This window comes from Martes martes, assembly GCF_963455335.1.
Source record: "Martes martes genome assembly, chromosome: 9".
In the NCBI taxonomy this organism is placed as follows: Eukaryota; Metazoa; Chordata; class Mammalia; order Carnivora; family Mustelidae; genus Martes; species Martes martes.
The window spans coordinates 41,683,018-41,710,999 of record NC_137896.1 but is presented as its reverse complement, the minus strand read 5'-3'; the positions used below and the strand labels follow the sequence as shown (position 1 = coordinate 41,710,999).

Genomic DNA, 27,982 nt, shown 5'->3' with positions numbered 1-27,982 from the left:
TAAAAAGGGGGGGGGGTGAGAATCAGACGTTAAATTCTTTTGCAAACATTCATGCCTAAGGAAGGGCTGGAACAGGCAGCCCCGGCCGCCGGAACCGGTCGGACAGGTAGCGAGCTTGTTGACACCGTTATGTTGCAGGGCGCATGCTCACTCCCAAGTTTCCTGGTGCCTTTTCTATTCCACCTTATGAAACTTTTTCCTCGGCGTGGTCTCACCCGCGATTTAAGGCATAGGTGTCGCGGAGCCTGGAGGCTGGGAGTCGCCGGGCGTGCGGGGGAGAGGCCTGGGCCGCGCCGCGGCGGGGGGCGGAGGGAGAGGGCAGGCTAGGCGGGAAGGTGGGCTCTGGCCGCCGGGAGCCGGGGATCGAGTCCCTGCCGCAGTTTCTAGCGGGGAGCAGCCGGGAGGAGGGGGCCGCCGGCCGGGGAGGGGGCCACGCCATGCCCAAAGTCTTCCTGGTGAAGAGGAGGAGCCCGGGGGTCTCCGTCCGCAGCTGGGATGAGCTCCCGGATGAGGAAAGGGCAGACACCTACATCCCAGGTGAGCACCGCGCGGGGGCCGGGCCTGGGCGCGGGACTCCCGGAGTGGGGGCAGGGGTGGTCGGGTCCCCTCGGCTCCTCTGCGGGGCCTGGACTCCCCACCCCTTGCCGCCTCTTTCGGGGCGGCGGGGAGGGGGGTACTCCTTGAGGAGCGGGAAGACGGAGAGTGAGAGGCTGGGAACCCGGGACGCCCTGCGCCCCCTTCCCCCTAGTGGGCGCCAGTAATTGCCCGGCGGCGGGACCGTTGGCTGCCGCGCGGGCCGAGGTGAACCAGGAGGGGAGACCGAAGGCCAGTAGGGTCTACTCTTAGTCCCACGTCCTCATGGGATTGCACCAGGATCCGTCAGCCCCTCGGGCTGGGTGGGTTGAGGTCAGGCGCCTAACCCCCTAACCCAGAGAGAGGGAAGTTGGCGCGCGGGGTCCGCAGCCGCCCAAGGCCCTCGGTTCCTTGTGGGCGCAGAGACTGGGACCGAGGAACCGCCCCCCGAATCCTGTGCTCTCTCCGGAGGCCCAGCCCGGGACTCGCTCGTCCACCCCCGCGTGTTGCCCACTTGGCCAGGTGCCCAGGTCCAGGGCGGGGCGGCGGCGGCGGCGGCACCGCCCGCAGGTCAAACTGCCGCGGACGCCCGGGCCTGACGCCGCGTGTCTGTGTGTCGGGACACCGCCCCTCCCTCCGCAGTGGGCCTGGACCGTCTGCTCCACGACCCCCCCGAGGACTGCCGCAGCGACGGCGGCAGCAGCAGCAGCGGCGGCAGCAGCAGCGCGGGGGAGCCTGGAGGCGCCGAGAGCAGCTCGTCCCCGCGCGCCCCCGAGCGCGAAATCTCCGAGCCCGGCGACGCCGAGGGCCCGGGCGGACACCTGGCGGCGATGCAGCGCCCGGTCGCCAGGTCGAAAATCAAGGTACGGTGTCGATTCTGCCCCCGCCGCCACCTGCACCACGCCCTGGCGTCGGGCTCCGGGAGCCGGCGCCCCTCCCTGCCGCGCCCGCCCGCGCACCCGGGCACCAGTGCACCCGGGCACCGAGCGCGCCCTCTGCGCGGCTCCTGCACCTGCCTCTGGGTCTCGGCCAGGGCGGCTCTGCGCGTCCTCCTGTCTGCTGGGTAGCCAACGGCCCACGCCGCTAAGCCCTGGAGGCCGGCTCCTGAGCCGGCATGGTCCGCGGGGGTGGCCTCTGGAACTGCCTAAAAGACCCAGGCCCAGTTTCGGCCCTCTAGTACCCCATTCTGTGTGCAGAGCCTGAAGAATCACCAGGCCGTCGGGGTTCCCGGGTTCGGAAAGGAAGAATCCAGGCTCTCAGGAATTCCATTCTCTGCGGCGCATTCCTAGCGCTATAATTCTGAGTTTCACACACTTCCTTGCGTTCTGGAGGCAGTGGCGGCTGTTTGGCACACAGTGAACCTCTCACGGTAACAGCTATTTCCATTGACAATTATGGCGTGCCCGTTAGACCGGAGGTCTGTGCTGGGCACTTTAAATTCGTCATCTCACTCAAATCTTCTTGAATTAAATTGATGGATAAAGGGGTTCAACTGCAAATTGCCTCAGTGCCCCGCCCCCAGTGGTTTGGAGTTTTCGTTACCCCGCATTATGGTTCTTTCATTCCCCCCCACCTCAAGTCTTCTAGAATGGTAGGCGACATCTTATCGAGACATTCATCTGGCTTTTCTGGGTAGAACTTACATGATCCCCTGCTCAAATGTATCCGCTACCCGCAAGATTAAGGAATCCCATTCCACTGATTTAGTCAGCTGGAGCCTGAGAGTGGTGTTTTAAGAATCACATGACCCCATTTCCTAGCCTAGTGGGACTCTGCGGGCTCCAGGCCCTGGGTGGTGGGCGATAATTCTTGCGCGCGCTAGGGCGGTCCTGCAGCCCTGCTGCCCAGGAGGGGATGGGGGGATGGGGAGGAGGAACTCTAGTGTTTGCTGTGGATTGGGTAAGACTAGGTTACTTTTCCTGGGCGAGGCCATCCCTCCCTATGAATATTACTGGTTCCTGGGGTTTGGCTTGGGGGCTGCCTAGGGTGCATTTGGTTATGAATCGAGGCTAGTGGCTGGAGCCAAAATCCTCTGGAAAGACGTCTTTAAAGGTTGCTACGACTCACGCTGCTTGGTGTTAAGTGGGCTGCTGAGGTTCAAAGTCAGCCGGCCTGAGGCTTTGTGGGCCGGATGGGGTTAAGTGGGAGGGGACAGTTTGCCTGAGGCTGGTAACTCTGCCCTCCAGGAAATTCTACAAAGTGTCCCACTTGCATATTTATCACCGGCCTGGAAGGACAATTGCAACGTTGTTTTGGGATTGCATGTAGTCTCTTTGCCCCTCCGTCCCCCAATTTCCCAGATTACCCTGGGAAGAAAGTGGCAGGGGAGAAAGATCCAGTCCCTTGACCGGTATTTTAGGAGCTCTCTCTTGTCCCAGGCAAACATGGCCATTGGAGCCCTGGATTAAAGGAATAAATAAACCACAGTATTATTTCTATGATCTTGCCTACATGCTGCCCCCAGGGCTGGGGGCTGGGGGCTGGGGTAGAGTGTTAGTTCGGCAACCTTCGCACAACTTCCAGAGAAGTTCCATTTGTTTACTAAGGATGTTTAGATTCCTTTCCCCTCTCAGCCTCCATCTGAAAATAGGAGACATGTTGGTATTTAAGATGCTCCAAGCCTCCAGAATTATCCTCTGTGATATTGGCCGGTTTCAGAGGATTGTCCAAATTGCTTGTGACTTAGTATATTGCGTAATTCTAGAGTTCCACACAAACCCCGCTGCTCTCTTAAAAATTAGTTTCTTAACCCGAAGAAAAGGAATGCCTCTCCAGGATGAGGCCCGTAGATGATGCATAATGAATTAGAGTTTGAATGACTTAAAGGCACTCACCAGCAGTTGGCTCAGAGGACTAGGGGAGGGGCAGGTTTGAGCCAGTGCCCCGAAGAGAGGCAAAGTCCCATTTAACATTATGGGGTGCCTGCTCTGTGCCGGGCAGCCAGGAGATAAAAATGTTCCCTGCCTCATGTTCTAGAATCATCTGACAGTAATGGTTAAGCACCGAGGCTCTGGCTTTGTCACTTTTTAGCTGCCTGACCTTGGGTAAGTGGCTAATCCCTCTGGGCCTCAGTTTCCTTGTCTGTGAAATGGGAATAATAATGATACCTACCTTAAAGAGTGGTAAACATAGTAAGTGAGTGAAGAGGGGAACGTGGTAGGTGCCCATTAGCTCTAGCTAGAATTATCTGGGTTGGTGGGAAGACACAAATATTAATTAATAATTCTGTTCCAGCAAAAGGAATGCTAAAGCACAAGCAAAGATGTAATAAATTCTGAGCCAGGGATTTGAGGGCAGTGGGGAAGGGGGAGAGGCAGGCTTTAGAGCAGGGGCATGGGCTGAGCCCGAAGCTTGAGTAGGTAAAGTACTCAAAGTTCTGGTCCCTGAAGATGGAAAATGGACCTGGTAGGGTCAGAGAAAAGAGTGGGAGAAGGTGGGGAGCTGGGCCAGGGCAAGATGCTGAAGGGGCCAAGCTGAGAGGTGTAGATGTTCCTACACAGGAGGGGTTCTGGAAGGGTCCTGAGAAGGAAGACCTCAATTGGGTCCATCTCACTAGCTGTGTTAGGAACACATTATCTGGCCTGAGTCTTCGTTTTCCTGACCTGTAAAATGGAAAAGCAATAGTATCGGCCTCTCACAAGGGTTGGTTAGATGAAATGAGGGCTCAGAGTGTCTAGCACTTTCAAGCGTGTTCGCTAACTCGAGGGAGTTAGCAAACAGTGATGTATGGCAGGTTTCTGTAAGGTGCAACGTTTTGTTGCCTACAGTGGGAACAAGGGATTTGCCAATCCGGCTGTGCTGGTGAGTGGATCTAGAAAGGAGCTGCAGGTGCTGGTTAGAAAACTGGCCTTTTCTAGCCTATCTGCCTTATGACTGTGTGCCTCAGGGCAGTTTGCAAATTGTCTCTTTACTACCGAGGATTCAGTAATTTTCCAAACAGATTGAGGTGGAGAGATCATGTGTATCCAAGAAGGCGGTAGGGACAGGTCCAGGTGGCTTTAAGTCTCTTCTGTGTTGGTCCCATTCGCAGAACTTCAGCTGCAGGGCAGAGACCCCCAGGAATCCTGACCACCATTGCCCTTCCTTTGAAGGTTTATCAGGAGCTAAGTAACTCTGAATTTAAATCAGTTGCTGGACAGACATTTTTCCTTCCTGATTCAGTGGCTGGTGGGACCCAGGTGCAAGTGCAGAGTAGCAGGTGAATCTATCTTCTCCCATTTTCCCCTTCTGGTTCTCTTCCTTTGGCCTCTCCCAAGGGTACTTTAAAAGGAATTGAGTAGAATTCCTTCTAAAGTATTTTTGGTCTTTTACCTGGCTCTGTAGTCCAAGTCTTCAAGTTTTGCCAGACGTGGGAACATGTGGTAGTCTTTTCCTTTCTTCCCATCATTTGTCACCCAGCCCCAACAACCAGTAATCTATGGCCATTCCTGCCCATCCATCCCCCTGCCCATCCCAGACCCATGATTTTGAAGCAAATCTCATTTATCGTATTATTTCAACCATAATACCTCAGAATGTGCCTCTAATAGATAAAGGCCAAAATACATGATCACACCCACATTAACAGCAGTATTCGCATTGCTGATTGTCTTTTTTTTTTTTTTTAAAGATTTTATTTATTTATTTGACACAGAGAGAGAGGTCACAAGTAGGCAGAGAGGCAGGCAGAGAGAGAGGGGGAAGCAGGCTCCCCGCTGAGCAGTGAGCCTGATACGGGTCTCCATCCCAGGACCCTGGGATCATGACCTGAGCCGGAGGCATAGGATTAACCTACTGAGCCACCAAGGTGCCCCACATTGCTGATTGTCTTATAAATTTGTATTTTTTTCAGTTTGCTGAATCAGGACCACACAATGTCTACACAGTGTAACGACTGATATGTTTTTCATTTCTTCTATAATTTGTTCACATTCCCTCCATCTCTTTTCCGTGTCCTTATAAGTTAATTATTGAAGAGATGAGTAATTTGCTTGGAGTGTTGCTAACAATCTGGATTTTGAGGAATGCATCACCACGGAGTCTAACACTCCTTGGTCTTCTGTGTTTTCTCTAAATGGGTAGTTGGTTCTGTAGCTGCACTGCCCACCATGGTAGCCAAAGTCACATGTGACTGTTTAAATTTAAACTAAGTAAAATTAAAAATTAAGTCCCTCAGTTGCACGAGCCACATTTCAGGTGCTCAGTGACCACATGAGACCAGTGGCTACTGTAGTGGACAATACAGATTAGAACATTTCTGTCATTGCAGAAAGTTCTGTTGGACAACACTTGCTTTAGATGCTTGCTCAAGTGTATTTATTTTAGCTAAAAAAATATCTTGGGGGAGAGGGTCTTCTATTAACATCAAGAAGCACACGGTATTTGGTTGCCTCTCTGTGATGTTAGCAGCTGTCAGTACTCAGAGTCTAAGTGATTTAGGTTATCAGTGGTTGTGATAGTCTGTCCTTCATTTCTTAGCCGATATTCTTATATAGAGATATATTTCCCCTCCCCTGCTGTTTGGATACCAGTGAGACAGTTCCTTTAGGAAAAGCCAAATAAGATTCCCTTCATGTACCAGTTTTCCAGCTAATCTGTTGGTTCACCAGAATTCTACAGCGATGGCTAACTTGTTTATTTTTTTTTTTAACTTGTTTATTTTTAAAATATTGTTGTGAATCATGAATTTAAGCGGTTTTTAAAAACCCATCCATTTGATTTTTGGAAGAGAGCATAAGCTCTGTCCCTAACTCCTTGCCTATTTTCTTATCTCCTGAGGGAGAATTGGCTTCCCCTCCCCGCCCCTCCACCCCCCATTGTAATTCACTGACCATGTGCCTGACATTTGGCTGACCAGACTCCTCTTCTTGACTGTAGACCCACCGACTGCAGGGATCATTCCTACCGGGCTTGTATCCCCAGCACCTGGTACAGTAATGCCTGACTCATAGGAGGACAGAGGTCAACATAGAACAGAACTACACGCAGGATGTAAATGATAGCATTTGGAAGGAGATAGGGAGCAAGAAAAAAACAAATCTGGGAAAATATCTGGAAGAGATGCTCAAAAAAGGCTAAATTAATGAAGAGGGGGAAAAGGAATAAGAGAACCGTGTAAGTGTTCATTGCACTGGCTTTTCATTTGAACATGGGTGAAGTGGGTTTAGTTGCAGACAGCAGAATCCATTGTCATTAGCTTCAGCTGAGCATGGTTAACGATAGGGTAATAAATGGACCAAAAGAAAGACCAGGGTAAAATCCCAGAGCCACACTGCAGAACTGACCACTAAGGGAGCTACACCCAGTGGCCTCTATGGCTGCCTTCTGCATCGTGATGCCTCTGCCCAATGAACTCAGGCCCAAATTCAGATCTCCTAGTAGTGCATGTAAACTGGTGGAACCCAAGTCACATCTAAAACCTGCAGCCACAAGGGAGCCTGGGAAATGTAGTTTATAGTTTTTTAGCCTCCACAGTATGGGAAGGCCCACCAGGAAAAGTAGGAATAGATGCTGAGAATGGTATCCATCCATAGGAACCACTACAGAGACCCTTAAAGCTTGTGTGGTCCAATCCTCTCATTTTCAAGGAAAGAAGGGGAAAGCCCAGAGGGGTTTCCTTGAATTTGACACAGTTTTTAGTAGCCAAGTCCAACCCAAGCATCCTTGTTCTTTTAGGGTTGTTGTGTTGCATTGTGGGAGGTATCTTTGACACTGTAGCCATTAGGGTTGACCGTCTGACATGAAGCTGTTTCTCACCATGATATAAGACAAACAATAGGATTCATCCTCTCTCTCTCCCCCACATCATGCCCAGATCCTTGGGCATGTCCAGGGAAAGTATAGGTACACGTTTTGCAGGTAACAGAGCACACCTAAAATCTCAATGTGAGCACTTACAAGTTATGCGACCAAGGGCAGGTTAGATCTCTTGGAGCCACAGTTTTTCCCTGGATTATAAGGATGTATTCTCTTCATTATCCCTACATTTGAAAAGGTTCTCCATTCTACCATATAGTGGAGTTGTGAACCCTAAAGAAGTAAGTGATACAGGGACCAGGAGGGAATTTTTTATCCCAAGGGAATTGGGCAATATGCTTAGCATGTTTGTTTAATTTTTTTAATGTTATTTATTTATTTATTTGAGAGAGAGAGCACGAGCAGGGGGGTGGGGCAGAGGCAGAGGGAGAAGCAGACTTCCTTCTGAGCAAGGAGCCTGATGTGGGGCTCGATCCCAGGATTCTAAGATCATGACCTGATCCAAAGGCAGACGCTTAACTGACTGAGCCACCCAGGTGCCCCTGTTTGTTTTGTTGTTGTTGTTGTTGTTGTTGTTGTTTTTTAAGTTATCTCTTTGCCCAACGTGCGACTCCAGCTCACGACCCCAAGATCAGGAGTCCCATGTTCTACCAACTGAGCCAACCAGGTGCCCCTTGCTTAGTGTGAAAATCTTATCCAAATGGCCACCACCTTCACAGTACTCTCCCACAGGAAATAGGACCATTAATAATTTAATAAACTTGTCTGGTGGAAGCATCAACAGAAAGTAAAGGATTTTTTCTTTTTTTTTTGCTTTAGAAGTTTGACAGGTAAGTGACCTTAGCCAGCTTTGAAGTTGGTCAGAGGGCCAGCCAAAGTCCCTACCTCCCCAGATACTCCTGCAGTTTTCAGCAGCCCTGATACAATGATCGGTTTGTTTTTGCTGCAAAGACCTGTTCTTTTTAGAAGACGTAGAGAGAAACCTGTGTGCTTTTTAAAATGAAAGTCGAGATCCTGCAGGAAAGAGGACAGCAAGCAAGAAAGGGCCCCCCAGCCATGGGGTTGGAGAATCACTCAGTCTCTCTTCGTCTTTCTTGCCCTGAATCAATCTCCAGACCAATGTCACCTCCCACCATCCGTGGTAGCTCCCACGTTTCCTTAAGAAGCCTTTTTTGAAGGATTAATTTTGGGTAAAGGGTGAGACTGTTGAGCTTTTCCAGAAGGTAGCATGGTGTATATACCGCCCCCCTCCCCGCCCCGCCACAGCCACCATGGCAGGTCCAGAGCAGTATCCTATAATTGAATACCTTAGTGAGTTCCATATCAAAACACAGGAATATTGACACCAAAGGGGATGAAGTCTGCCTCGTAGCTCCGTGTCTGCTCGGGCCCACTTTTATGGCCGAAGGGAGATAGGTGAGAATGTTGGTTTTCAGAGCTGTTTGGATTTCAGAGTTGTAGATGAAGGACTGGGCCTTGCCTGCTCATACTGAAGGTTAGTTCCAATTTTTTTTTTTTTCCATCAGAGAGAAAAAATTCAAATGGGCAACAGAGAAACGAGAGATTTGGACCAATTACCTTTTATTCAGGGTTGCAGAACTTTGGAACCTGTCTTATGAGCTACGTACGCATTACTGACCTCCAGGTCCTTTGTTTTTGTTTTTGTTTTTAAGATTTATTTATTTTATTTGAGAGAGAGAGCACAATCAGAAGGGGCAGAGAGAGTCTTAAGCAGACTCCACACTTAGCGTGGAGCTCCACTCAGGGTGACCTCAGGACCCTGAGATCCTGACCGGAGCTTAAAGACAAAACTGAGTTCATTGCTTGACTCACTGTGCCACGCAGGCGCCCCTTCCAGGTCCTTTTTACATAGCTTTTCTTATTTAATTCCTTAACTGAGTGGCAGGTACAGTTACTATGCATGTTTTACAGGCTTAGAGAGAGGGAGTCACCTGCCTGCACCCCACAGACTGTAAGTGGCAGAGCAGGGCTTGATCTTAAGGAAAAGGAAAACAGATTCTGCTCTTAGATCCTCGTACTGCTGAAGATGGCTCATCTAATACCATTTTATCTTTTTTTTTTTTAAGTCATCTCTACACCCAACGTGGGGCTTGAACTCACAACCCTGAGATCAAGAGTCACATACTCCACCGACCAAGCCCACCAGGCACCCTCCCATTTTATCATCCTTACACGGGGGAAGTTGTGGCTCAGGGATATTAAATGACATCCCACAAGTGGGTGATGGCAGGAGTAGGTTTTTATTTGATCCCTAGCACTCCTTGTCTGTTTGTTCCCCTCTCATTCTGTAACCAAGATGGCCAAGACGTAACTAGTCTGGGTCTACTACTTGCAAAGTAGGGTAACGAGGTCAGATTTGGTTAACCTTATTTTGAACCTTTAGGAGGTCTGGTGTTAAGTGTAAACCTCTGTAAACATTGTAAAGATGGCCCAGTGACCTGGGGAGGGATTGCTGGTGCTCAGGCCCCTGGGATGTCATTCCGGGAATCGGATATGTTGTCTGTATCCTGCAGCCCATCCTGGGGGAGAACATTAGGAAATGTGGCAGATCTGGTACCCTGGAGAGAATGTGACCCATTTCTTACTATTACAGTTCCCTATTGCTCTTTCACGAATAACCCCACATTTAACAGCCTAAGTGTATTTTTTCCAAAGACTTTATTTATTTGAGAGAGAGAGGGAGAGTGCACACCTGAGCACAGAGTCAGGGGGGAGAGACAGAGGAAGAGGGAGAAGCAGGATCCCAGCTGAGCAGGGAGCCCGAAGCTGGGCTCAATCCCAGGACCCTGGGATCATGACTTGAGCCAAAGCCAGACGCCCAACCGAGTGAGCCACCCAGGCACCCCTAGCAGCCTAACTTATTATTCTGTATTCTAGTTCTGGCAGAATGACTGGGCTTAGCTGGGCCGTTCTTGCCTGAGGTTTCTCTCGTGGTTATGATCAGATGGTGGCCAAATGGAATCTTCTGGGGGCTTGAAGGGGCTGGATCAGGTATCTGACAGCTGACACTGTTTCCTTTTTCTAGCTGCTTTAGTTACCTGGTTCTACCGTCTTTTCAAAGCCTTTATTGATGGACATATAGGTAGTTCCTGGTCTTTTGCCATTACAGACAGAATTTCAGGGCACCTGACATGTGAAATACACTCTGGGATAAATTTCAGATTTAGGAATTTATCCTACAAATAGTCCTTCCTTTCTGAGAATTAAAATAGTCTGGCAGAAGCTGGCTTCATCAGCCATGGTCTTTTGCCATTTAATTAACTACACATCTTTCAACAAGGCCCCTTTAAGGCTTCAGATACAATTCGTTAATGTCCGGGTGCTGAATTGGTCATAGATAGAGAGGTGGCGAAGAGTGCTTCATGGATTCCCTAAATGAGCCCCTTGGTGCAGGCTCAGTTTGCCATCCTGTGGAATGGGGATGTATAGGAAGATGGAGAAATGGAAAATTTGCCTTTGTTGAGGCACACCTGAAGAATTTCTATTTTTGTTTTTGTTTTCTGGTTTTAAAAACCAGAGGAAATCTCTTCCTGGGACTGCAGGTGGCGGGGGAGGGGAGAGCGTAGTCCCCAGTCTCCTCCCCCATTCTCAGGTTCTCCCCTGTGTTAAAAGGCTTTCTGTATCTTGGTCAGATGATCCATTGGGCCTGCACTCCCTTCAACTGTCACCAACCTCCTTTCTCTCTATCCTTCAAGATTTTATTCTGTTCAAGCAAAATAATGCCAGGGATTTAAGGTTTTCTTCCTGGACTGTAATAGAAGGTATCCATATTACATGCAGAGCATTTTAAAAATAGGAATTTACCAAAAGCCTTAAAGTAAACAGGAGTTTGGGTTTGGACTGTAAGTTGGCAAGGCCTTAAGAACATTCTGCAGGAACAGTTCCAGCTTTCTGCACGTTCTTAATCAAACTGCCTGGGTCAGTTGTTTGTGTTCTGTCACCAACTCTCAGTGACCTTTCTCCTATGTAGACTCGGCCTTCAGAAGCTCCAGATACTCAGTTTGCCAAGACTTGGGTCATATTTGTTGTTTTGGTTTTTTTTTTTAGATTTCATTTATCTATATGAGACAGAGAGCACCAACAGTGGGGAGGAGCAGAGGGAGAGGGAGAAGCAGGTTCCCTGCTGAGCAGGGAGCCAGACTCGGGACTTGATCCCAGAACCACCCGGGCACTCTGGGTCATATTTAGTCTCTCACATCCTTTCAAGGGCTGCAGTGCCCAGAATGGGGACTTCCAGGCAAGGAGAAGACCTGCCCCATCCTGGTGACAGAAATAAAGTCTCGGGCTCAACGGGATCTCCCTCAGGATGAGGGCCAGGCCCTACCCCTTCGGGGAACAGAGGGCAGAGCTAGGCTGGGAGCAGCTGGGAGGTGCAGGGTGGCTACCCACTGGGTCCACAGCCATCCTCCTATGTGCCCTCCATTGGCCCCACTGCCTTTTGAATAGAGCTGAGTTTCTTTGGGGCCCCAGCGTAGAGCCCTAAGGAGGATGCTACCCTTCCCTGCTATCCCAGCTCTCTTTCCTTAACTGCTCTCTTGGGTTCAGGCTCGTCATGCAGAACCACACGCAGTCTCCCTGTTGCCTAGTGCCCTCTTCTGGAATATTCTTTGCTGTTGCCCTTCTTTTCCTACTCATCTTTGCCTGGCTGAGGAGTGAGCTCACTACTCCTGGGGTAGGTGCCTCTCCGAGGTGTCCGTTGCGCCTGGAGCTTCCCCGATATCAGTGACCTTCTGATGGGTCTGCTTCCCCACTAGACTGGCAGCTTCTTGGGGAAAAGCTATCCTGGTGACTGCACTGCCGCCAGCTCTGACCACAGGACCTGCTGCAGACCGGGCACTCCATATTTCTGCTGAGACAAATGAAGCCCCATGCAGACGAGGAGGCTGACCGAAAAACTGTGTTCTGGGGTCTTGTGCCTTCCCCAAGTCCCTTTGTATTTTGCCACTTGTGAGCCACTGCCCATCAACCCCCTGTGCCACTGCCCGAGTCAGAGCTTGGGGGATGGGGGGGCAGCACGCTGCACAAACCCTTGCTGACTTCTGCAAAGGCCTTTACTTGAGGAGACAAGATGAACGCTGAGGAAACATCTTTGCAGTTCGGAACCCTCTGGAACGAGTGGGATAAAGTGCTGAACTGTGGAAGGGCCGTACCCTAGCCTCATGTCCTCAGTACAGTCTATGCCACAGTGGTATCTCCCGGGAGCGTCTAGACTCCACCACACCTGCTGAATTAGAACCTAAGTTTTGACAAGAGCCCCAGGGGATTGTGCGCACACTGGGGTTTGATGGCCCTGGTCTCACTGGCACAGAAAACTGCTGGGCAGAAGCTGCAGTAATTGGAGAAGCTGCATCGGGGAGGGGGGAGCAGCTGAGCCGGGTCTTCGAGGAGGGTGATGCCAAGAGTGGAGGGAAGCTGAAGGGTCTTGGAGGTTATGGAGGTATTGAGCCAGCAAGGACTGACTCTTCCTGTTAATGATGTTTGCATGAAAATCAGGTTATGAGCCCCCTTTGTAAATGGCGGAGCAGTAGGCTCAAGCTTCTAAAGGATTTGATTTGGTAACTAGGAAACCTTTGATGAATATATTGGCTCTGGTGTTTTTCACCACTTAATTATAGATTCAAGTTTCTGCCTTTGAAGTGGCCAGCATCGTTGAGGGCATGTGGGACTAGAAGGCCAGGGCCTGGGTTTTTTGTTTATTTTGTGAGAATGAAGCTGTGGGATCCTGACCAAGTCACTTCCCAAAGTGATCATGTTAGGTGTTCCTACTTTTGTGGGTCAGGAGCTGGGGTGTGGCCCAACAAGGCAGCTCTACCCTGGGTGGCACTGGCCAGAGTCCCTTAGCTGATGGCAGACATGGGCTGGGCTGGGAGGCCCAGTGAGGCTTTCTCTGGCATCTCAGTGGCTCTGCCAGTGGTCTTGTCCTCCCCATGGATGCTTGAGCTTCCTTGCAGCATAATAGTCTTGCATGGCAGCCGGCTTCCAAGAGGGAACATGTGGAAGCTGCATAGTCTCTCTCTCTCTTTTTTTTTTTTAAGAGAGAAAGAGCGCCCACAGTGGTGGGGGGTGGCCAGGGTCAGAGAGAGAGGGGTAGAATCCCAAGGAGGCTCCATGCTCGCTCAGCATGGAGCCCCAATGAGTGGGTTTCGATGTCACAACCTTAGATCATGACCAGAGCCAAAATAAGAGTCAGACGCTCAACTGGCTGAGCCACCCAGGTGCCCCCAGCTGCAGAGCATATTAAGACCTAGAAATTACCTAGGCCCTGCCCAGCTCCCGGGGGAGAGGAAAGAGTCTCCATCTGCTGATGGAGGGAGCAGCAGGCACAGGGAAGAAGGAATTGACCATGTCTGTCTTGGGGACTCTGTACAACAGGCTCCATGCCCTCATCGGGACCTGGACTCCTTTTTTAATGTTTTTTAAAAGATTTTATTTATTTATTTGACAGAGAGACACAGCCTGAGAGGGAACACAAGCAGGGTCAGTGAGAGAGGGAGAAGCAGGCTTCCCTCTGAGCAGGGATCCCGTAGCAGGGCTTGAACCCAGGACCCTGGGATCATGATCTGAGCTGAAGGCAGACACTTGACTGAGCCACCCAGGTGCCCCTGGACTCCTTTCTTTCTGCCCTTCCATCCTCAGCACAGGCTTCCCCCTCGATCATCCAGAGTGGCTGCTGGAGCTCCGGCCAGCGGGAAGGAGCAAAGGAGGAGGAGGGCACCACCTTCTCCCACCGCAGGAGTACCCGCCATCAGTCCCCTCGTCCAGCCTCCAGTGACTTGCTGTCAGGCCCGCAAGTGTAGACGTTCGGGGGGAGCCATGGCGCCCAGAAATCACAAGTCTGTTCTGAGGCAGGCAGGGTGAATGAATGCGGGGCAGGGCTTCTGGTTCGTTCTTTCCCAAATCACTTTGGAAGTTTTAGGGTTGGGGTCAGGAGCCCCAGCCTGGCGAAACACGGGGGAGATGCGCCCCCCGGGCTGAGCTCATGTGCCCGTCTGCACTGGAGCCCTCACCCCCTCCTTCTCTCTCCCCAGTTCACCACAGGCACGTGCAGCGACCCCGCGGCCCACAGCTGCGAGCTGTGCGGCAAGGCCTTCCGCCTGCAGCGCATGCTCAACCGGCACCTCAAGTGCCACAACCAGGTGAAGAGGCACCTGTGCACCTTCTGTGGCAAGGGCTTCAACGACACCTTCGACCTGAAGAGGCACGTCCGCACGCACACAGGTGAGGAGGGGGGCGTGCACCTCGCGGTTGCTTTTGTTGACGGAGCTCCTGCTCCTCAGCCGCCAGAGGACCACGTCAGGAGTGCGGAGCAGGGTGGCGTTTCTGGAAAGATCGGCAGGTTGGGGCGTCTGGGCTCAGCTCCCGGTTGTGCCACCAGGCAGCTGAGTCACCTTGAGCCCGGCAAAGCCTCTTTTCAGATGCTGTTTTCGCCTCTGTCTGGTGTGGTAATGGCCCAAGTTCTAGGGCCCCTCAAGACGGGTCACGGGCTGGAAGTGTTCTCGGACTTGTGACCGCCGACACAGGACTCCCTGGGGGCAGAGTTCAGCTGTCGTTGGGCTGACTGTTAGAATAGATTCTTGTGGTCTCACAGGTGGTGACCTTTGCTCCTTTGTGGGGATGTAAGCCTGTCTCAGACGGAGCTCCTGAGAGCTCAGGAAGAGAAGGAGATGTTCGTCTCCTGTGTGAGGCTGCCAAGGGTCTTCCTCCCCTTGGTCCTTCCTCAGTTTCCTGACCGTTGAAGCGTGGACCTGGGTCCTTACCAGCTCAGTTCACAGAGAATCCTGGGGGTGCCCATTGGCCTCTCTTCCAGCCCTTCCGATCAGTTAAGGCCTCATTTCATGAGTTAAGGCCTCATTAGTTTTAATTTAGAAACATCTGGCCTCTAGACTTCCCCTTGAGGCCCATAGTTCCACACCTCAAAAGAGGGATCTTTTGAGGAATATTCTGAGGATGACATTTCCCTTCTGAAAATTCTCCAACTCTAGATGAGATGAAATCCAGACTTCTCATCTTGATGGACTTCTTGTAAGCTCCTTACAGTCTGGGTCCCACCTTCAGATCCCCACCCGGTCTCATCCTATCCCATTGCATCTCATGTAAACCCAACCTGTCCTAACCATTCAGACCCGTCCTGGTCATGACCTGTTCTCCCTACAGCCTCATAGAATTTACTGTAGATAGTCTCCTGGTCCTCCAGCCCTTTCAGAGTTCGGGGTTCCCTCTGGCATCTTGGTGGGATAGGAAGATGTCCATTGCTCCCTCCAGAGGGAGATCCCAGCCCTTCCGTCCTCACCCAGGGCCCTTCTCTGATCCTGTCTATTCGGATTTCTTTTATAACCTTCATCACACCGTTTGGTTCTGAGAGTGCTGGCCAGGAGCTCTTTCCCTGGCCCGGGAAGAGTGTCTTCCATCTGAGAGAGTGGGCTGGCCTACTCAAAAGTTCCTCTTTTCCTTTTAAAAAACCTTTTCTGAAGTGGATTTTTCATTTAAATGTAGCATGCTGGAGAAGTGCATGCAAATCATAAGTGTATAGTTTGACGAGTTGAGGAATTTTTACAAAGTGAACACACCCAGATAACTAGCACTAAGACCTCGAAACAGACTACAAGAGTCCCCCTTATTCACGGGGATCCATTCCAAGACCTCAGTGGATGTCTGAAACCACAGGTTTTACCAAACCCTATGTATCCTACATGTACATAACCTATGATAAAGTTTAATTTATGTATTGGGCACAGTAAAAGATTAACAACAATAACTGCTAATAAAATAGAACAATTAGAGCGATATACCGTAATAGACGTTAAATGAATGTTGTCTCTGTATCTTGAAGTACCTTGTCGTACTACACTCACCCTTCTTGTGATGATGTGAGGTGATAAAATGCGTATGCGATGAGATGAAGCGAGGCAAATGACGTAGGCACTATGACTTAGTGTTAGGCTACTGTTGACCTTCCACTGATGGGTCAGAAGGAGGATTGTCTGCTTCTGGACTGTGGTTGACCATGGATAACTGAAATCACTGAAAGCAAACCCACAGATAAGGAGCCTACCATTTGTCCAGCCCCCAGAAGGCACCACTTGTGTGACTTGTAACAGCATTAATTACTGTGCCTGGTTTGAGCATAGTAGAGATGGAATCATGTAGTGTGTCCTCTCCTGGGTCTGGCAGTAAGGCTTCTTTTTTAGTCCCTAGCAACCAGTGAATCAGCAAAAGTTTGATCTCTGTGTGGCCAGGCGGGCCCCTTAGGCTGGAGCAAGGAGAATGCTGAGGGAGCAGTGGGCTGGCGGGGGTCCTGTGGGTTTGGGTAAGCTGTTTTTTGGGGGAGGTGATCTCAGGAAGCATAATGAGGGGCTACAGAGGGGAGATGGGGAGGGGAAGACAGCCGATAAGAACAAGCTAATGAGCGGGTTATCACTGTGGACAGCTGGGGCTCAACCCCACTGGGGACCCTCTGAGGAACCATGTAGAATGTTCCATAGAATTGCTCCAGGGGTGAGGAAGCTGGGCTATTTATCCAGTAACTGCCATTCCTCCCTGATGGGGAGGGACCTGGAACCCTCGTTTCCTAGGCAGCTCCTCCCCCCAGCCTCTTGCAGGTCTCTGGGGAGAGAGATGCATGAAGCCACTGACTTTCCTGGAACTGAGGTGACCTGGTACAAGGCTCGGGGGTGGGGGGGTGTCAACAGTGTCCTCTCAGGACAAGAAGGGTTAGCAAGCGAGGGGAGTGGCTTGACAGAGGCTGGGAATCCCTGCAGAAGGTCACACATCTTCTTCAGACAGCAGCAAGCCCCGAGTGGTCACTTTCCTCCATGCCAGGCCCTCAGCACTTAACGCTGCTATCTCATCCCCAAGGAGTCAGCAAGCCCCACTTAATGGATGATCAAATGGGGCTCAGGGAGGTCAGATAACCAGAGGCTGTGGAGTAGGGAACCAGAGCAGCTGGTGCTGGAGTTCATGGTCTTCCATTTTGTCAGTTCCTTCCCCTTTGCCTCCCAGTGCCTTCCTCAGGACGGGAGGCTGAGCGTGCATGTCCCGTGGCACCAGGATACCCGCAGGGTGAGCAAGGAGGAAGATGGCCGGCGCCTCAGACTCCTGAGCTCCTCCATCTCTTGCTCCTCGAAGGTGACATTTCTAGTGACTCATAGAGGGGCTGAAAATTACTAAAGTTGGTGAATCATAATTCCTTCCACCTCGTGCTTTTCCTGAAGAGCTTCACAGTTTACTCTGTGAAGGGGAGGCATCTAGGAGGGGAGGAGCCGCAGCCATCCTGGCCACGGGTAGCCACCGAGCCCCCGGCGTGTGGCTGGTCCGACTGAGATGTGGTGTTAAGGGGAAAACACTAGATTTGGAAGATTTAATGCAAAAGGAGAATGTAAACCATCTCAGTTTTTGATGTGGATTCCATGTTGGAATGGTAATCTTTTGAATACATTGGGTTAAACAAAATACATCACTGAAATTAATTTCACCTGTTTTCTTTTTACTTATTTATTTATTTGTTTGTTTTTTAGAGAAAGTACGTTTGTGGGGGAGGGGGCAAAGGAAGAGGGGGAGAGAGAACCTTAAGCAGGCTCCACACCCAGCATGGGGTCAGTGTGGGGCTTGATCTCATGACCCTGAGATCATGACCTGAGCCGAGATCAAGAGTTGGATGCTCAACTGACTGAGCCACCCAGATGCCCCTCTTTTTACTTATTTTAATGAAGCTACTGGACATCTTAAGATTACAGAGTGGCTTGCCCTTTAATGTCTGCTGGACAGCATTGACTATAAGATCAAATCTTCAGGCAATTTAAAATTTTTTCAAACATAATTTTGCCTCCTTAAGTGATCAACAAATAGAATTATGGAAATGTCTTGAACCTGTTTTTCCTGCCCTGGTTTATTTGCTGCTGGAGATGTGCCTCCAGGTAATAAGGGACCAGAATGGGGAGCAAAGGGCTTACTGGCAATTTAGGTGGTAGCAAACAGAAAAAAGGATTTCTGGCTTGGGGATGCAGCCACGCCAGCAGCGGAAGGAGCAGCCATAGTGTCCTGGTGGGAGGGCCTGCCCTGCTGCCTTCCCTCAAGCTCTACACAAAAGGGTTAGTCAGTAAATAGAGCAAAAATCTAGGATTCTCATCATCATTTTCAAAGTTCGTGTAAGTAACCTCGCTGGTTCCAAAAGACCTTACCAGAATGCTGGGTCTTGATGAAGACATGAAGGTTGGATTTTTGCTATTGACGATTACAAGTAAATGTATTTTGACCAGAAGCAAAGATGTGTGAACACAGATATGGGAGACAACAGTTGAGTGAAGGCTGTAATTGCTTAGAATCCGACTGGACCAGTCATGACTCATTTAAAAACTTAGCTGGTATCACAGGACCCTTCTACTGAGAACTGTGGCTGCAACATCAATGAGGTGGCAAAGAGAGTGGTGGAGAGAGCCAGGATTAATCTCTCCTTCTCCCAGGTCTCCTCCTGTCCTGCGCTGGGAGGGACAGGGCCTCTAAGGAAAGACTCAGGACACAAGGAGACACCTCGAAAGAGACCCAGGGAAACCAGAGCCTGTAAATGTCTTACCTTAATATCCAAGAGGATGAAAGAAAAGATTAAGGGTTTTTTTTTTTTTTTTTTTGGTTGACTTCACCAAGAAAAAAGTTACTCAGAGAGTGTGTGTGTGTGATGGGGAGGGGGAATGTTAGTTAAATGACATCTGATTCAAGGTTGGAAGACAGAAACTGATGCACAAAAAACTAACATTTTGTGAAAACAATCAGCAAACAAGGGCTGTTTTCAATCCAGACTGTCTTGGGTCAGGTTCCCTAGGAGCAGATTCTGAGCTGGTGCTTCTTATAAAATGATTTCTTGAGGGAGAGGGGTCAGAGGAACCCTGGAGGGAGGGGGCGGGGAGTAGGACAGGGCAGGGGCAGGGGGTGAGCAGAGATGTGGCCTCAGCTTGGTCCCATGGGGGCTCTGGGGTATGAAAACACTACAGACAAGTGGGGGACACTTGGATGTCAGTCAGACAGCCGCCTCTCCCCTAGGCTGGGAGGTCAGTTGCCCAGTGCCCATTCCTTGGAGAAGGGGGCAGTCGGGAGTCGTTAGTGGCCCACACAGGATAGATGCAGCATGAAGCACTAGCTAACCAAGGGGGGCCTGCAAACGGACCAGCAGCTTCCCTGACACACATAGTAGAGGAAACTGCTCTATTTTGGAGTTGACAGGACCACTGAGGCCAGTGTGGGAGATTCTGGTCAAAATAGAGAGAAGGGGCCATGAGCTTGAAAGAAGTGAATGTGGAATGACTGGGTGGCTCAGTCGGTTCCAGATAACGGCTTCAGCTCAGGTCATGATCTCTGGGTCCTGGGATCGAGTCCTGCATCGGGCTCCCTGCTCAGCAGGGTATCTGTGTCTCCCTCTGCCCCTCCCCCTCTGCTCAAGCACTCTCCCTCAAATAAATAAAATCCTAAAAAAAAAGAAGAAAGAAACGAATGTATATTCAGTTTGCTGCCTGTGAAAAACATCACATCACGGGCCTGTTTTTAGAGAAGATTCTTTTGGGTTTGTTTCAATGTTTAGTTTGAACCAGCTGGAATGCCTCCGAAGAACGGCCATCCATGGAAGAAAATGATTTGCCTTGTAGCGGGGGATCCGTATTCTAGAATAAAACGTAACACCCAACATTTGCATGTGCGGCACTCAGCACTGAGTACCCCACTTCACTGCACGGACCCAGCACCACCAGCAGCATGTGGGTGCCTGTCAGGCAGAACCACGTTCATCCAGGGCCACAGCGTGGCCCGGGCATTGTTGACTGGTATGGCCAGATGTGCCAACGTCCCTCAGCCAAGTTCAGCATTTACTGAAAGTCTTTTATCTTTTTCTTGTTCGGAAAATGGCTACTAACTCTGTAAGAGACTCCAGCCAGTGAAGATGAGAACTTGTAAGCCACTCTAAACAGCCGAGAAGGCCACACGCATCTGCGGGGTCCCCAGCGCAGGCTTCAGGGGTCTCGTGCTGTGAGGTATAACCCACCTTGGTTATAACTTTCTGACTCTGGAATAAAGGAGGCCGTTCCCATTGCCGGCCATTCCTGAGGAAGCTTCTGGAGTTCCAGAGAGAGAAGCTGAGGAATGTAGACTCGTGGAGGCCGGGAAAGTGGGGAGGGGGCATGGGCCCACCGCAGTATCTGCCCCACCCCTTGGGACGCCCTCTGGCCTTATCTTCCATCAGGCCACATTGAGAGGGACTGGGAGGCAAACAAATCCCATCTTGATTGAAGAAGAGGAAACAATAGTGTCTTTGTTTGGAACCTACAGGGAAGGATTGACTTGTCCAGGAAAAATGCAGATTGGGAGAAGTTTGGAGGGGGGCAGATGGCAGAAAAAGAAGAAAGTAAACTCCATGGCTAGAGAGTTCAAGGATGTCTGGTGGGATCGCCTCCTGGGCTCATCAGGCTGTCCCTGCTCTATTTCATTTTGACTTACTTTTTAGCTAAAGAAATAATAGGAAAGTGGGGGGGTGGAAATGAGAGGGAAGAAAAGTAAAGCCTTCCTCCCCTCCCAAGTACTTAAAGATCCACACCTGAAAGCAAACCACCAATTAATATTTATCCCCCAAAGTTGTTAATACACACTGCTTTTTTCATGTCATATGTACCTTGGATCCTCTTTCATATCTATACAGGCAGACATGCCTCTTTTTAATAGTTGTCAGGGCATTTCTTAATATGAGATTATGACAGTTTCTAGTGTGGAGGCACCATGATTTCCCCTGTCCCAAATGATGAACTTGTTTCCATTCTCAGAGTTTTCTTCCCCTCCCTTCTTTCCTTCCTTCCTTAAATGTCAGACTGCCATGAATATTCTTATGCCTCCTTTGTCTACCTGTGTCGGTCTTTCTGTAGATAATTTCCTTAAAATGGGCCAAAGGTAAACACGTGGCAGTCTTTGGTGGGCACGGCCACCAACACACATGGCAGTCTTTGGTGGCCATGGCCACCAGGGAGGCTGCCCTGAAGACCCACTCCCACGAGGAGGCTTGTAAAAAGCTTCTTGCCGAAGTTCATGATTGTACAAGTTCAGCAAGGGAGCACTGGGCTGTGGCACAGAGAGCAAGCAGAAAGTACCTGTAGCCAAGAATTTTCTTTGGAGATGTGTGATGCAAAGCTTGATTTTGGTAATAGGAATAGAAAATTTGAAGAGAAGAAACCCTTTTGGATTTTTGGATAAGGTCAGAGAGGCCCTTTGGCACAACATTCCAGAGGGTCACCAACAAAATGGAGGTCTCTCCACTCTTCTCTCCACCAGACACCTCATGACCATATTGGAAACAATTACCTTTTCTTTCCGCACTGGGAAATAAACAACACATCCCAAAGTGCGTGCGAAGTGTCTATATTGAGCTAATGTAAAGACATACTACATACGTACCCGCCAGCCTGTTTAGGAGGAGAGCAAACCCTTGTTCTGTTGAGCTGGACAATAAACTCTCAGGGCTATATCCCACTGAGTATGTAATATGTGCTGGGCCCTTTGCAGGTGATGTCGCCATTAATCCTCTGAGCGGCCTAACAAGGGGGTATGAATGTTACCCCCATTTTATGGGTGAAGAAACTGAGGTCTGGAGGGGCTCAGCCATCCATTGTGGGCTCACGTGATGAGTGGCAGATGTGTGATGTGTGGGTTTTCAGAGGCCTGGGACTCTTGCTGGGTGGTGTCAGTAGGTTAATGATGTCTGGTGCAGCTGTGGTTTCGAGTTCCGGTATCCCACTCCAGACAGGGGCAAGGTTGGCCTTGGCTCCAGAGCACTAAGGTGGGTGAGTCCCCAGAGTTGGGGAGGCCTTGGCATCAGTCCCCTTTGCCCAGGTGTCCTCTCTGCCCACCTTCATCTCCCACCCACCCCTGAGTTCATGGCGGGCTGGGGATTCCGGGAAGAACGGCTTTGTTCCCAAGCCCAGAAAGGGTCACCCAGGGCCTGCCTGCTGCCTGACCGTGCCTGCTTGCATCAGTGAATGATGGATGAATGTGGTATTTCCAGAGAGGGGAGTTGAAGCAGGTGTGCAAAAGTCAGAATTGCCCTAACTGCAGTTTTCGGTGCTTGCTGTCTAACATCCTTCTTGGTGTCTGTGAGTCCCTTGTCCTCTGAGCCTGGCTCACATCCCACCGTTCCTGGGAAAAGCCCACCCGCAGCAGTCATCCCTCTTCTCTCTATCGTCTGGATAATGCAGGGCTCTGGAATCTCTAGCCTTTGCTGCCCTGGGCCTTGTTGGGGGTTCTGTCTGAGGAAGGGGCTCGGCCGACCTGCTGGATGCAAAAGGAAATGTGCTCCCGGCACACTTACCTCTGCCAGGGAACAGGGATCTGGCAAAGCCCTGGTCAGCAGCCACTTCAGATCACCTTTCTGGGTCACCAATGGGGCGGGGCTTCCTAGAGCAGGATTGGAAACATCCTTTCCTGGGGGGCCTAGGAGCTCGTGGAGGGGTAAGTGTACTGTCCTCTCCACATGTTTAGTTTGGATGTTTTAAAACAGTAGTGGGTTATTTCCAATAATTATTGAGAGGAGTAACTGGTCTCTGGGTGAATTTCTTTCTTTCTTTTTTTTTTTAATTAAAAAAAGATTTTATTGGGGCACCTGAGTGGCTCAGTTGGTTAAGCATCTGCCTTCGGCTCCGGTCATGATCCCAGAGTTCAGGGATCCAGTCCCGCCCACATAGGGCTCCCTGCTCCCTCTCCTCCCTGCTCCTGCCCTCTCTCACTATCTCTGTCTCGCTCTCTCCAATAAATAAAATCTTAAAAAAAAAAAAAAGACTTTATTTATTTATTTGACAGAGAGTATAAGTGAGGGGAGCAGCAGGGAGAGGAAGAAGCAGGCTCCCCACTGAGCAGGGATCCTGATGTGGGACTCGGTCCCAGGACCCTGGGATCATGACTTGAGGCAAAGGCAGACGCTTAACTGACTGAGCCACCCAGGCGCCCCACTTAAATTCACCAGTTTCTTAAATCTCTTTCTCTGGGCCAGTAGGGGTTCATTCATTAATTCCTTCATTTAAAAATCATTTACTGAGCACCTATTATGTGCCTGCCCAATGCCGAGGATTAGAAAGGAGTTTCTTAACTTCTGGCAGTTGTTCTAGAATGTGTGGAATGTAAGATCGAACTGCACTCTGCCTGAATAGAATTGCATTGACCCAATACACCTTTTTCACATGCGTGTTACAGGATATGCTTCACGTGTGTGTTTCTGGACATGGACTGCATGAAAAGTGGAAGGGGTTCGGTTTCCAAACCCTTTGGGTGGTTGGATGGAGGTGGGGGGAAGTAGTTTTTTTCCATTTCAACTTCCCTTATCATCTGCCACTAAGAAAATGGGGACATGTAACCTGGGAGAGAAAATACTGAGGCCAGGGCTGCTTTTAGACCCCGAAGTACCATCCTCATGCCTTGTTTGGTAGAATTTGTCCGCAGAGCCGCCTGGTCCTGGACTTTGTTTGTTGGGAGTTTTTTGGTTACTGATTCAATCTCCTTGCTGGTCATGGCATGGGTCTCTTCAAATGTTCGTTTCTTCCTCCTGCTTCAGTTTTGGTCACGCCTCATTTGGCATGAAGTTAGACATGTGACTCCCAAAGAGCTCCCTGGACAAGCAGCCTTCCCCTCACCTGGGAACTTGCTAGAAACACGGGAGTCTCAGCCCTACCCCAGAACAAGAAACACCAGGGCTGGGGCCAGGAGTCTGTGTTCTGATGAGCCCCTTGGGTTTGAGGACCATGGCTCCACATTCAATTCAGTCTTGGGGGGTCGGGGGGCTGCGACTCTGCATGGCCAGAAGCTCCCAGGGGATGCAGTGTGACTGTTGGCCCCAGGAGCAAAGGCGAGGACCTGGTTGTTACAAGGCAGTCAGTCTATCTCTGGCTTGTGAGAGATGGCATTTGGATATAGCCAGCCGTCTGACAAAACACCACGGTGCTGTTGAAAAGGAATGAAACTGAGCTGTAGGCACCAACATGGAGAAATCCTCCAGAGCATTGTGAAGCTAAAAAAAGTAGATTTTGAAAATATCTTTGGATAAGTTTGCTTCCATTAAAGCCAGGATAGTAAAATCATCATAAATTCCATTTTCATGTTTAAAAAAAAATATTGAAACATTTTTAAGTGTGAGTTTTAATTCAGCTACTTTTCAGTTGTGCAGTGTATTTTTTTTTTAAGATTTTATTTATTTATTTGACAGAGATCACAAGTAGGCAGAGAGGCAGGCAGAGAGAGGAGGAAGCAGGCTCCATGCTGAGCATAGAGTCCGATGTGGGGCTTGATCCCAGGACCCTGGGATCACAACCTGAGCCGAAGGCAGAGGTTTTAACCCACTGAGCCACCCAGGCGCCCCTGTGCAGTGTATTTTTTCAACAGCTGGAACTTTATGGGGGAAAAGAATAACCATTTAAAAAATACATGAAAACATCTACATAGAGCGCGTGTTTTTCCTTTCGCCTCAAGCTCGAGGACAGCGTTGTTGGGTCTTGTCCTTGTTTAAGATTTTGATAACTCACTCCTATGGATTTTTTTTAATGTGTTTCGATTTTTGAAATATTATCTCACTGGATTGATGAGTTTTTGGCATGCCCTTAAATTCTGCATCGGAGGCTTTGGGGATTCCTGTAGGGGATGGCTCTGCTGGCCTCTGGGCTCTAAGATAATCCCCGGTGGAGATGGCACATGGGAACTCTCCATCTAGAAGGCAAGCCCCACTGATATTAGCCCAATTTGAAGGCCAGTGAGAGCTCTGGTTTGGAAATGCTTTCATAACTGTGGCAGATGCTACCCGTGTCCAGCCCACGCCCCTGGCTCCTGCCATTTCTGGGCACACCCATCCCTGTTGCAACTGCCCACACCTGCAACTCTGTCTGAGAGCGTTCTTGCTGGCACCAGACAGGGAGGGAGAATCGGCACCCCCCAGGGACAGCCCCTGACAGGCTGCTGGAGGGGGTGGAGAAGAGGGTGGGGGGCGGGGGGGGTGGAGACCATAGCTGTGAGGGGGAGATGACTCAGAGGTGAGGGTTCTACCTTGTCCCTTCACCTTGTCCAGTGGAACTGGACTCTGATCGCTCACAGCAGTGACTGCCTTGCTGTCCCCACCTTGTAGGGCTCCTTCCTCTCGCCGCCCCACTTCTTCACTCACAGACCAGAATCTTTTTTACAGGGTCTGTTTCCAGGAAAACCACAAGTAAAATAAAAACAAGGTTTACTTTGCCCACTATAAAATCAAAACATTGAGGCATACAAGTGGGAAAACCAAAAACCTTTCCTCCCAAAGCCAGGTGGTGTTTCTTTGCTAAGTTGGCATCTCTTTTTATCTTTGCTCACGTGGATGTTGGAACCCTTGGGAATCATTTTCCTCATATTGAGTCCCTGGTCAGGCTGATTTTTTTTTCCCGGCCCTCAGCTTCTGGCAACCATTTATTCACTCTGTTCCTATGGGTTCTACTTTTATACACACACAAGTGGTACCACGCAGTATTTGCCTTTCTCTGTTTGGTTTATTTCACATAATGCCCTCACGGTTCATCCATGATGTTGCAAATAGCAGGAGTTCCTTCTTTCTCGTGGCTGAATAATACTCCCTTGTATAAATATGCCATATCTTTTTTATTCATGCATTCGCTGATGGACACTTAATGTTATTTGGATGTCTTGGCTGTTGTTAATAATGCTGCAGTGAACGTGGGTGTCCCAGTGTGTCTTTGAGATCCTCTTTTCATTTCCTTTGGAAATAGATCCTAGATGAGGGATTTCTGGGTCACATGGTAGTGCTAATTTTTGTTTTTTGGGGAAACCTCCATACTGGTTTCCATAATGGCTGTATCAGTTTACATTTGCACCAGCATTGCACAAGGGCTCCCTTTTCTCCACATCCTCAAGGACCCTTGCTATCTCTTGTCTTTGATGATAATCATCCTAACAGGTGGGAGGTGATATTTCATTGCAGCCGTGATTCATGTTCTCCTGACGACCAACTGCGTGGAACACTTTGTCACGTACCTGTTGGCTCTTTGCGTGCCTTCTTTGGAAAAAGATCTGTTGGGTTCCTCTGCCCGGTTGTGAATCAGGAGGTTTGGTTTTCTGCTCTTGGGTTGTGCATCATGTTTTTAAATGGCTTCATGGGTGGGAGGCTCTGGCGTGACCGTGACCCACTGGTGATATGTCTGCCCATCGACCTTGCAGGCATTCGCCCCTACAAATGTGACATCTGCAACAAAGCCTTCACCCAGCGCTGCTCCTTGGAGTCCCACCTGAAGAAGATCCACGGGGTGCAGCAGCAGTATGCCTACAAGCAACGCCGGGACAAGCTCTACGTCTGCGAGGATTGTGGCTACACGGGCCCCACCCAGGAGGACCTGTACCTGCACGTGAACAGTGCCCACCCGGGCAGCGCCTTTCTCAAAAAGACGTCCAAAAAACTAGCGGCTCTTTTGCAAACCAAGCTGATGTCCATGCGCCCAGGGAATGCCAACCTGAGCGAGGAGGAGGAGAAGTGAGGAGGAGGAGGCAGCCAGAACTGCCGTGTTTACAGGGATTTGGGGTTTTGAAGGTTCCCCCAACCCCACTTGGGTTCAGTTCATCCCTCTGCCCTTCCGGGGCCAGAGGCAGAGCCGGGGCATCTGTTCTAAGGGTCATCAGTGAGAATAGTGGTGTCAGGCCCCCTGTAACCCACATCCTGTTGACAGTCACATTAACAAAAGTTTGTGGATGGTCACGATCACTGTAAGGCATTTTTCATTCTTTCTCTCTCCTTTTTTTTTTTTTTTTTTTTTTTAGGATTTTCACATGTGGAGGCCGAGGTGTTCTTAGAGAGACTCTCATTTTATGGTGCCTTGAAATAAAAGTACTTCCACTTGCCATGCTCCTCAAGCAAGGAAAATGATTTTATTATTCCAAAAGAGTTTACAGGAATTTATTTTAATAAATGAAATGTTCTTGTGAAATTATAAAACAAAACAGAGCGTTGAGTTCTAGCTCCCTGATTAGGGCCTAATGTGTGATCTTCGATTTCAGGTTGTTTGGGGCGGATGACTTTGTATTGGCAGGTGGGTTTGAAGAAGCAGATCTTGAGTATGGGGTAGGAGGGCCAATGGACAGGTGCCCCAAGGCAGGTGGGCAGAGACGCCTGGGGTGGATGGGGAAGGTCACTCCTGAATGCTTTCTTCTTTTTGTGGCCCTGGGTTACTGTGGAGCTGCTTCTGTCTTTCTGGGGCTGGGACTTGCTGGCTGCAGGTGAAGCCCGCAGAAGCGGGACCACCAGGAGCGCTCCCTGGCCAGGTGCACGCTGTGCTCTTGTGGGAGGGAGAGCAGTCTCCTTCAGGGCATGTGACTGCTGAGCGCTGTGACCTTTGGCCACCTGGATCTCCTCACCTGGGAGGCCTGGCTCCAGAGGCCCAGGACGTTCACAGTAAAGCAGACCTGAGACCGAGATAGGGCAAAGGAGAGGCACCAGCCTCTGGGGGCGAGAGGGGTGGTGAAGTGGTTTCCAGGGTCCTTCAGTGACTGGAGGGGTAGCAGGAAGGGCCCAAACCCTCAGGGAACCCTGGTGGCTGAGAGAGGGATTTTCCCCAGTCCAGGGAGCTGTGGGAACTGAGCGGAGGGCTCATCTCCTGTACCCCGCCGTCCTTCGGCG

The 27,982-nt window shown here is 50.2% G+C and overlaps 1 protein-coding gene across 1 annotated transcript; it reads left to right on the top strand.

Moving 5' to 3' along the window:
* Nucleotides 1–119: 119 nt before the first annotated feature.
* Nucleotides 120–27,297, top strand: OVOL2 (ovo like zinc finger 2). The gene is made up of 4 exons (XM_080814677.1): nucleotides 120–537; nucleotides 1,216–1,436; nucleotides 14,358–14,547; nucleotides 26,533–27,297. Exons 1-4 carry the CDS (start codon nucleotides 438–440, stop codon nucleotides 26,844–26,846), a joined length of 825 nt encoding a protein of 274 aa, XP_080670803.1. The 5' UTR covers nucleotides 120–437; the 3' UTR covers nucleotides 26,847–27,297.
* Nucleotides 27,298–27,982: the final 685 nt, after the last annotated feature.

Excerpts from the sequence above, each read along its gene's own strand:
- OVOL2 (XM_080814677.1), top strand. The coding sequence starts at position 438 with ATGCCCAAAGTCTTCCTGGTGAAGAGGAGGAGCCCGGGGGTCTCCGTC. Across the intron at positions 538-1,215 it reads GGCAGACACCTACATCCCAG|TGGGCCTGGACCGTCTGCTC; the intron begins GTGAGCACCGCG and ends CTCCCTCCGCAG. Across the intron at positions 14,548-26,532 it reads GCACGTCCGCACGCACACAG|GCATTCGCCCCTACAAATGT; the intron begins GTGAGGAGGGGG and ends TCGACCTTGCAG.